The sequence below is a fragment of the Vigna unguiculata genome, chromosome 11 (assembly GCF_004118075.2).
Source record: "Vigna unguiculata cultivar IT97K-499-35 chromosome 11, ASM411807v1, whole genome shotgun sequence".
Classification (NCBI taxonomy): domain Eukaryota; kingdom Viridiplantae; phylum Streptophyta; class Magnoliopsida; order Fabales; family Fabaceae; genus Vigna; species Vigna unguiculata.
This window is the reverse complement of record NC_040289.1, coordinates 10,136,999-10,147,951: the sequence shown is the minus strand read 5'-3', so window position 1 is coordinate 10,147,951 and position 10,953 is coordinate 10,136,999. Positions and strand designations below refer to the sequence as shown.

General features: G+C 32.8%; 1 protein-coding gene across 5 annotated transcripts; it reads right to left on the bottom strand.

Moving 5' to 3' along the window:
• Positions 1-5,537: 5,537 nt before the first annotated feature.
• On the bottom strand, positions 5,538-10,268 carry LOC114168617 (putative threonine aspartase). Of its 5 annotated transcripts, none has more exons than XR_003600713.1 (10): positions 10,047-10,268; positions 9,791-9,962; positions 8,383-8,467; positions 8,131-8,212; positions 7,909-8,035; positions 7,345-7,448; positions 7,025-7,244; positions 6,332-6,448; positions 6,162-6,266; positions 5,538-5,860 (listed from the first exon to the last, which is right to left on the bottom strand). XR_003600713.1 is itself a non-coding variant. In XM_028053504.1 (10 exons), exons 2-10 carry the CDS (start codon positions 9,850-9,852, stop codon positions 5,777-5,779), a joined length of 942 nt encoding a protein of 313 aa, XP_027909305.1. In that variant the 5' UTR covers positions 9,853-9,962; positions 10,047-10,265; the 3' UTR covers positions 5,538-5,776. The 5 variants fall into 5 exon arrangements, 2 of the variants coding, with proteins under 2 accessions (XP_027909305.1, XP_027909304.1); XR_003600714.1 differs by having other exon boundaries at positions 6,332-6,455; positions 7,076-7,244; positions 10,047-10,267; XR_003600712.1 differs by having other exon boundaries at positions 6,332-6,455; positions 10,047-10,266.
• Between the last annotated feature and the right edge of the window lie 685 nt (positions 10,269-10,953).

Here is a 10,953-nt window from a genome sequence, read left to right as displayed (position 1 = left end):
CTATTGATTCTCTCCCAATTGCTTGGACTGTAGGTGCGATGATTTACTTCACGAACGAGGTCTCTGGTTCAAGTCCAGGATGGCCCAGCTGCATCGAGGAAAAGAATAGAAAGAAAACTGACCAAGCGCACTATAACATTGCAGGGAAAGAAAATATCTTCCTTTAAAAAACTAAAGTAGTACTAAATCAAAGAAAGACATGAATTGCCCGAAGGCCAGGTTCTTTATTCCCATAGGCAAAGACCGATCCGTCCGTCCTAAACGAAGAGCGATCGCTGAGAGCGAAATGAACTGATTTGGCCGGAGGGGACCACGGGATTAGACTCTCGATATATTATTACATTTCTAGCGGGAGGAGAGTAGCCTCGAAAGAAGTCGGTTTTTACTACGAATAAGTGTGATATTATGCAAGTTGTATGTGTGTGTGCTAGATTTCAGGCTAATCCTAAAAAATCACATCTTATTACAGTAAAAAGAATTTTAAAATATTTAAAAGGAACTACTTCTTTTGGACTCTGGTATCCATCAGGAGCCTCCCCTAGTTTACTAGGTTATTTTGATGCTGACTATGCTGGTTGTCAATTTTTCTGGTTTTTACTCAAAATAATCGATTATCTGCTCATCAAATTTTTCTAGTTTTTCAAAGATTGAAACGATAATCAATTATCACCTTACGGTAATCGATTATTACACGTTGTTGGGCAAATAGCTTTCGAAAACTAGTCATTGTAACGACTAGATTTTTCTTGAAAACTTGAATCTGACTGTTGGCCACTCTTCCTCTATAAAATTTTGACTAGGAATTACATTGTTCCCTCACAAAAACACCAAAATTTTTTAGTCCCTTTCAAAGCACTAAAAACTCCTTTCTTCTCTTCACTATTTCCTTCTTTGTTCAAATCCTTATGCATCCAATGACAGAGGCATCTCGCCCGACTCTCAGAAGAACTAGCTCACGTTCAACTCAACCTACCACACGAAATGCTTCAATTGAGGGGTGGATTTTCGATGAAGAACGAAAATCAAAGTTTATAACTTTTTGGAAAGACAAGCCTCTTATCACCCCAAAATTCATCAAATCCCAATGGTTTACCAATCGTGCATTTATGATTCCTACTCTTCTCGCTGAACAAGGAGTAAAATTCTTTGCAAAAATGCAAGGGGCATTCTATCCTGATTTGACAAGGGTTTTCTATTACAACTATAGATTCAGAGATGGAGTTGGTTTCAAAAAAGTAAAGGCAGTGGATATCCTCTTGACGATGATATCTGGGAAAATGTTGCCAAGTTTCCAATTCATGACGACACTTTTCCTATTCTGACTACTAGAATTGATGGGTTTAACAAAATCTTTGCTTATAGGTCCTTTCTCTGAAAAACTTACCAAGAGATGGGCAAATAACTACTTGTAGGACCTCTAAAAGTGGATGAACGTCTTCCCCATTATTTAGTTGTTTGGATCTTATGTCCTCAAGGCATAAATCATGCTTAGTGCAATGAAGCTAACCTCATGATCAAATATGCTTTGCTGAACCACATTCCTATGAACTAGCCAAGCGTCATTTTAGATACAATGCTCAAAGCAAAGTGTCTTCCTCAATATCCATTACTATACTCCTTGCTTATCTCTCGAATTTGTGAGTACAAAGGCATAAACACATTTGATGAACAATTTCATTGCTCCACAAATGCAAACAAAATTTCAGATAACTCCTTGAAATAGATGAAGTTCATTCGTCTTGGAGACTCATACACTCACAAAGATGATATACCACAATATAACAATGAAGAAGAAGAAAATCCTCCTATTGATCTTGTTCCCCCTATTGACACCAATATTGGTTCTTCTAGTGGGGCTGGTGGCTCCTCCTCTTCTTTAGAAGAAAACATTCTAAACATGAACAAAAGACTTTAAGAATTTTTTCTTCTTTCAACTGCCCGACAAGAAGAGGTTATTGGATTAATTAAAGGGCTTGATTCTAGAGTCTCAAATCTAGAAAATAGATTTTATCAAGAATTTACTCATGATGATGATGAAGATGATGACATGAGTATTGAATTTTAAGGGGAGGAGGTACCAGTATTATTTGTTTGTTTTAAATAAATTAATGATCAATGTTGTTGTTCTTTAATCAAGGATTTTTTTTTCTGAGTTATTTGTTCTTTTATGATTATCTAATTGAGAGGGAATTTCTTTATGAGCAATGATTTTTTTTCCCTAATGATTAAAACATGGGGAGAAAAGTTTAAAGAAAACATTCAAATTAACTTATTTAACTATTCTCTTTGTAAGACTTCTAACCACAGAACATTCCAGATACTTTAAACATATTGTTTTGATCATTATCAAAGAGTGGGAGATTGTTGGTAAAAGTGGAAAACTTTGATGATGACAAAGAATCTCAAGCAATTTGGAAGTTAATTTGAAGACAAGTTTTTTATGTTTAAAGTCTTCTTGTAAATAAGTTAATCATATCTTGAAGTAGCTTAGAATCAACAGCAAAGCTCTTAATCTTTCTAGATCCTTTTACTTGTAAATAAGTTAATTGCAAATTTCGTTGTGATAATCTATTATCACTTAGGATAATCGATTATCTTAAGTTATGTTCACTTTTTCAAAAACTCACTGGAACAATCGATTATCCAAGATAATTGACTATTTGCTCATTTTTTTTAGAAAACACACTGGAATAATCAATTATCATAAGTGATAATTGATTATCCCTGACAATTTTGGATTTTCCTTTTCAACTACTAGACCTAGATTTCTAATGGCTTTAAATAGAACACCTTTTCACTTGTAAACTTACCTTTTTGAGAACCAGATTTTTAGTGTTGTGATTGCAAAGAGTTTCTCTAGGTGTTCTTAAAATAGCTTTGAAAGCCTAATGTGGGTAGAGTGACAACTTTTCCTAAGGGGGTTCTTGGGAGATTGGGTGTTACTGTTGTTACTAAGAAAGCTGATTTGTTCTCTGTGATTCAAAGTAAATATTTCTTCATCTCTTCTGTCTTTAAGAGATGTGTTTTCTGTTCCTTATTCCTTTTAATCTGATTGTACTCTGATTTTTATAGTGATTAAGTTAATCTCTTTGTTTAAAGAGATTAACAACCCAACGTAGGGTCTTTTGATCTCAATCAGTATAAATATATGTGTTGAATCTTCTCCCTTATCTCTTTAATTTATCTACTCTTGCATTAAAAGAACTGAGGCTTTAATTTAAACCGTAAATTTTGAGAAAAATTTAAAAGTATTAATTTTATTAATAAACCAATTTAATCCCCTCTTGATTTTTGTCCATTAACAAATTATTCAACTGCTCAATTACAATAACATGACGTCTAAAAGTGGATGGACGACTTATTCACTATCTGATTGTGTGGATTTTGTGTCCTCGGGGAACAAATCACACTCAGTATAGTGAAGCAGACCTCCTGGTCATATATGTGTTGTTAAACCATATTCCCATTAACTAGCCAAATGTGATTTTAGATACAATGTCCAAAGCCACGTGTCTCCCTCAATATCCTCCATCGTACTCCCTACTTATCTCTAGAATTGTAAGTATAAAAGCATGAAATTATCTTATGAATAAGTTCACTAAACCATAGATGCAAATAAAATATTAGATAATTCATTAAAGCAAAGGAAATTTATCTGCCTTGGGGATCAATATATGCACAAAGATGAGATACCCTGGTATGAAAATGAAGAAGAAATTCCTCCTACTGATCTTGTCCTTGACACCAATGTTGGCTCTTCTAGTGTCATTGTTGGGTCCTCTTTCTCCTTAAAAGAAAATATCTTAAACATGAATAGAAGACTTAAAGAATTATTTCTTTTTTTAACTTCTAGTCATGACGAAGTTCCTAGGTTGATTAGAGGGCTTGATTCTAGGGTATCAAATCTAAAAAATAGGTTTGATGAGAAATTCAATCATGATGATGACATGAGTACTGAGTTTTGAGTTTTAAGGGGAGTGTGCTTGCTATGCTGTTTGTAACAATGAATTGATGGTCAATAAATTGTTCTTTAATCAAGTTTTAGAATAATCATTTCTCACTTGAGTTATCTATTCTTATATGGTTATCTAATTTAGGAAGAGTTTCTATCATAAGCACCTTTTATCTAATGATAAAAAAAGGGAGAAAAGTTTAAAGTAAACATTAAAATTAACTTATTTAATTATTCTCTATGTAAGTTTCTTAACTGCATATATTACATATGTTTTAAACACTTTGTTTTTATCATCATTAAAAAAGGGAGATTGTTGGCAAAAGAAGAAGATTTAAGTTAAAGAGATTTTGATGATGACAAACGATCTCTAGCAAATATCGGAAGATAATTTGAAGACAAGTTAATTGATGTTTAAAGTTTTCTTGTAATAAGTTAATTATATTTTAAGTAGTTTAAATTAACTTAGAAACAACAACCAACTCTAAATATTTATGGGATTCTTTTATTTTTGTAAAATTCGATTATCACTTAAGATAATTGATTATCCTAAGTTGTGTTCATTTTTCAGAAAGCTCACTGGAACAATTGATTATTAGCTCAAACTTTTGTTTTTAGAAAACGCAATGCAATAATCGATTATCACTTATAATAATTGATTATCTCTGGCAATTTTGAACTTGTCTGTTCAGTTGCTTGACTTAATTTTTGAGACTCTACTTAAATAACTGCATTCAAACTTCGAATTTACCTTTTTAAGAATCATTGTTCAAGTGTTGTGACTGCAAAGTGTTTCTGTGAGCATTCTTAAAAATTGCTTTGAAAAGTCTAGTGTGAGAGTGATAACTTTTCCTAAGTGGGTTCTTGGGAGATTGGACGTTGTTGTTGTTGCTAAGAAAGTTGGTCATCCTTTGTGTGATTCAAAGGAAGTATTTCTTCATCTCTTTGTCTTCAAGAGAAGTATTTTCTAAACTTTTATTGTAATGTAATTATTATAGTGATTAAGTTAATCTCTTTGTTTAAGAGATTAACAACTGAACGTAGAGTCTTTTAATCTGAACCAGTATAAATATCAGTGTTGATCTTCTTCTTTATACTCTTTAATTATCTGCACTTACATTTAAAGGAACTAAGACTTTAATTTAAACGATAAATTTTGGAAAAAAAAAATTTAAAGTATTAACTTTATTAATAAACCAATTCACTCCCCTTGGTTTTTGTCTATGAACAAATCATTTCGCTACATGATTATAATAGTGTACATGTGTGTGTGTATATATATATATATATATATATATACATATATATATATATATATATATATACATATATATATATATATGTTTATGTGTAGACTTGTGTGTATTATGTTTAAGGAAACTAAATTACAAGCATAGAATAGATCATAGATCAGACAAAACTGCAAGACATTCCGGTATGTTTAGTTTTTATGACATTTTCAGCATGTTTGTTTATACTTTTAAAGTACTACAAATTACCTACCTATCATTACATAATTTCATCTTTGCATTATTTCAATGAAATGCTTTTCTTCATAGCCCATAATTCTAGGGAACTTGGTAAATGTTGAAGACAGATAAATTAATTTCACATGAAAACTAATTAAGTTCTGTATGACTCAATCCATAGAACCATTGACCATTACTTAACAATCCACAATGAAATCTTATATCTTTCATAAACAAAATGGCCTGAACTAAAATGATTATCGATAAACTGTATATAGAAAATCAAGTAATTTTGTTGGTGTCACCAACTTCACCTCATCAGCACGGAAAAAATTTGACCTCGTGGTCACAGTAACTATCCATTTGAAAGATCTATCCGTGCTCCAAATTGATCTATTGACATCCTGCTTTGTTGTTTTGTACTTCTAAGAATGGAAACCTGGATCATAACACAATAGGAAAATATCACTTTACAAATGGTTTTCTGAGAACCATCAGTTTAGAGGGAGGTAAAAGGCAAACCAGACAATATATGGTAACCTTGCTAATTTAAAGATTTCATTCTAAAGACAACTTTCTGAGCTATTTGGACCACCATAATGTGATGATTTCATAATGAGGCATCTTTTTAACATCATGAGATGATTTCTTAAAATGAACATAACTAACTTAAATTTAGAAAAAATTATAATATGAAATCTTCATATGATGATAAATCTCAGTCATAACAGTGCTGCTACCTTGGGACGTTCCATAGAGCTTCCAAAATATCCTACTCCAAAGGACAAGGAAGTGTATGCAGCAGCAATCTCTACAGCTTTCAGTCTTGATGATTTTCCTTGATCCTAAGGAAAGTAAAAGATTAATAATCTTCACAAAACTATTAGGTGGAAAAGCTGAAGGGACTAACTGTTAAAGATGCATCTGATTGCACAATCAAGATCCCTGCACTGCTATCAGTAACACATTGCCTGCCATCCTCAACAACAGAGCGTAAGATTTTTGTGCAAGCAGAAGCAGCGCCAGACTGTGAGCTGAAAGAAAGTCAACATCAAAAATCCACCCCATGGTATATTGAAATACCCCACACATAAATGAAATTATGCAACAATGCATCAATACCAGAAGTTGAAATTTCTAAAGCCAATAATCTAAGCTGGATATTAAAGAGATCATATTTTCAGTATTCACACAAGAGAAAACATAACCTGAACAAATCCTAACCTACCAATTTTGCACAGCAAGTAAATTTGAGATAAAAATAATGTCTTTTTCATTCATTAATTTCTCAAGTGAAATTTTAAAATATTTTAACATGATAAGTGAAATTTTAAAATGTTTTAACATGATATTTAATATGTGTACAACACAATGTCCAGTGACCCATACAACAGCATAAAATGTTTCCAAAATGTAAATTTCAATAAAAGCATCATTTTAGACATTGACTATACACTATTATTTCTTAGGTGGAATGTCCTTAAGAAATATCAGCTCATTTTAATTTTAAAAGAAAACGTCCAAATGAAGTGATTATATTCTACTCCATGCTATCATATCAAATGAAGACACGGTAGAACTTAAGCACACGGACAAATCTTACATAAAAATTCTCCCCTATCATGGAAATACAAACAGATGACCGAGAGCCAACCATACAGTGACAATGAAACACAGCATTCCCTAGCTGCAAATCCTTTCATTAAGTACTCTCCTGCCCCAGATACACAACAACCAGCCATGAACGGAGATCCAAAGGGCCCTTTTGATGATGCCCAACAACCTGCACCATACATTGCTGCCAACCCAACACGTCCACTGACCTGTTGGATATTTCATACATAATTATGTGTAATTACTTAGTAATCTAACGTGGAACTGCAGAGCACTTGAAGAGAAGCAAACGAAGAAAACCATTTTCACCTTTAGAGCAATACCACCACTGGAGGCTCCAGTTGCAACATGCCCCTCGTTATCTATACAAATAACCCCAACGGTGTCCATTACGCGACCTTCTAAAGCATTATCTGCATATGAAAGAGCACATGACTTTGGCAGGTGCATCACACTAGTAACAATTGAAGGCTAGGAGAAAAGATCACAGGCAAGATCATTTTTCCCAAACTCCTACGCATTGCAATATCGTTTCCAATAGCATATGGATACTTAATTTGCAATACAACCATTTAAATCCCTAAGCAATTTAAGATCTCTCTCAAGGGAAGGTTTTAGTTTGGATTTAGAAAAATTATCTATAATTGCTACAAAGGCTTAGCTTCATATCCTAACATTAAGTCATAAGACTTCAAGAATTTGAAGACTTCACAAAATCTTTATTTTGTAGTAAGATTGTTTTTACAGTAGTAGGCTTATGCTAATTTTCATGGGCAATGAATTTAAGATCTCTGAAGCACTGTTGTTTATGATTTGAGAGTTTTAGAAGCAAAAAGTAGGGTGAGGTCTTGCAGAAGTGTGCTACTAAAATACCTGGTATTGTGGTACTTTGACAGACAGAAGAATCAACCTCAGGAGTGTTGTCTGCCTTAGATCTAGCAGTTTCAACCATGGATTTGTATTTTATCCATTGTGCTTTAGCCCTTTCTGTGACCAGCCACTGTTACACAAAGTAAAAAACTATGATTTCAAAGTGGCAAGACATGATTCAATTAAGTTTCAGTGCAGAATTTAAATTATAAGTGAAAATATTACCTCATTGGCCTCCTCTATACTTGTTGGCAAAGCGATGTCTTTAGACTTGGCCCATTTGCGAGCCCCTTCGCCAACCAAGAAGCTGCATTAAGAACAATTCCCATAAGAACTCCAGCAATAGATATTAACAGGAGGACTTGTTTGCAAGGTCAAAAAGGAGAAGGCTTTCTCAAATACTAATTTTGGCAGTGTGTTACATGAAGTAATGCACAGGCTTTGGTAACAGATACAGAGATCTTGAATATTGATTACATTGGAGGAATCCGACCAAGCAAAGGAGATCTCATTAGTTGTTCTTTGGCCAATAAAGCAGCAATTTGTATAGCATTGCGGACACCTGGTCTATAGCGAATGGAATAAATACAAAGATAACTTGGTATAAAATAGTTAAATTCCAAAGTCTCGAACAAGCCAAAAGTAAAGCCAAAACAACATTGTATCCCCACAGCGTTAGATTACCCAGCAATGTAAAAACTTAGAATCTTTCCAGTTGTTCATGGAAGCAGGAAGGAAAATGCATTATTTAGCACACTGTAGAGTCAAGCATGTTTGGTTGGGATAAGTTCTGGAGAAACGCCTTTCTTATTTTTGAAAAACTCTTCCAAGAACTGCAAAAAATATGAGAGAAATGCTAATGACACACTCTCACACACACTTTCCAACACATTCCTATTGAGGGTATGATTTGCACATAATTTAAGCCTACTTACTTTTTATCCAAAATAAAATGATTGTATTGGAAATAATGCAATGACAAGAGTGTCCCTAGAATTTCTCAAAAAGAGGTTTCTCTAAAATAAATTAAACAAAACTAACTAAGCACTTCGGATGTGTTTGAAGGTTCTTTTACAACTTCTTTGGACTTATCTTATCACATGAGCATTTATGTGATTAATAGGAAAAGCTTACAAAATAGCTCAAGATATAAGCTGCTTCCAGCTCTCAAAATGGCTAATGAAAACAGAACAGTTTAACTCCACTTTCTCTTCTATTGTAGAAAGTTAAAAACAACTTTTACACAAATGTTTAACTAAGAGTCTGTTTGGATACATTGCCAGAAATGCTTCGAAAGATTTTCTACTAGAAAAACTTTTACTGAACTATTTGGATAAACTTCTCCGTAGGAATTTCTAAATAAAAACATAAAGACATAAGAAGAAAAGCATACTTCATTAACTTATGCATAAATTAAAAAATAAAAATTTCGAGAAACTATATGAAAGAACCTCTACAAACTAACTTATAAATATATTAATTTTAACTTATGAATGAAAAAGCTTATTTCACTTTCTTGTTGTCTTTGCGGAGAAGTTTCTCCAAATAGGATTTCAAATAGCGAAGCACTAAAAAAGCACTTCTAGCTTGTATACAAATAGACCCTAAATTTTTTTTATCCATAACCTCTTAGAGAACTTTACGACATGGATTTCTTATTCACTAGTAAGCTTGTAAAAGAAGTCATATGCTATTTCCGTGAGCTCCACACAGGCTCTACCAAATACCCAGTCGCTGCTATTAATTATTAACCATTCAAGCTTAAGCAGTATAATTGGAGTCATCTTCATTTCTCCACAGAGCGCAGTTTCAATTCAATTATTGTATGTGACTATCACCATATTCATGGGATCAACGATTTGAGAGGTAATAAGAAATCAAGTACCTGGCACAGCTCCAACAGCCCCAAAAGCTCCAGATTTTCCGTCCATAACACTGGCGTCGCATTCCACGCCACCGTCCTCGGTCAAGTTAGAGCCTCTGCCAGCGTTCGTGCAGGGATCATCCTCCAACACTTGAATGGCGGCTACTACGGCATCTAGGCCAGTTCCCGAGCCCTAGAAACACGAAAGGAGTGAAAGAGCGAAATTGAAAATGAAAAGAAAAGAAAAAAAAAGTTAGGTTGGGTTGGGTTGGGTTACGCTGGACAGAACGGAAGCGGCTGCTTGACAAGCGCGGTTCATGACGGACCTCAGGGCCTTGTCGTTAGACGGAGAGTGGAAACCGGCGCCGACGTGAACCGCCACAAAAAATCTCTTTCCCTCCATCTCATCACCCTCTTTGCTGTTCTACAGTCACTTTGGTCTTTTCTTTCCCACTTTTTCTTTCTCTCAAGCTTAAACCCTATGTTACAAAATTTCAGTTGAAGTTTAAAATGTGAAACAACAATAAAGGAGAGGTAATTTTTTTTTCTCATAATTTTTATTTGATTTTTATTTAAAAATAATTTTTATAAAATTTATTTGTTCTAATCCTAAAATTAAAAAAAAAAAAATACATCAAAGGGTAGAGTAAGTTTGAAGTCTATCATAATTTTAAATATTTTTAATTAAATTTCTATTAATTTTATTTCTTTATTTCATATTTTTTATTAAATTTTTTTTTTCATAATTAAATCATTTAGTTGCTATTTTATCATGTTATCTTTTGTATCAACATGTTAAAATAATAGTAAACTGTTATTTATTAATATAAAATAATTTTATGACTAATATAAATTAATAAAGAATTTTGTAAATTTCGAAATGTTATGGTTAATAAGATTCTCATAGACTTGTCATTCTAAATACAATGATAAAATGATGTTTTTTATGATAAACTTCAATGGTATCATGTATACATATAAAAATTATTCAGAATACCATTTTATATTAATTACACAACTTCGCATCTTTTTAACACAAGGAGATAAATGGACAAGTTAACAAAATAATCATTATTAAAATTATAGAAGTTCTGAATATTCAATAACCTAAAAAATTTAAAATTTAAATATATTTTTAATTTCTAAAATATAACAGATTTTATTTATGTTCCAAACTTTAACAT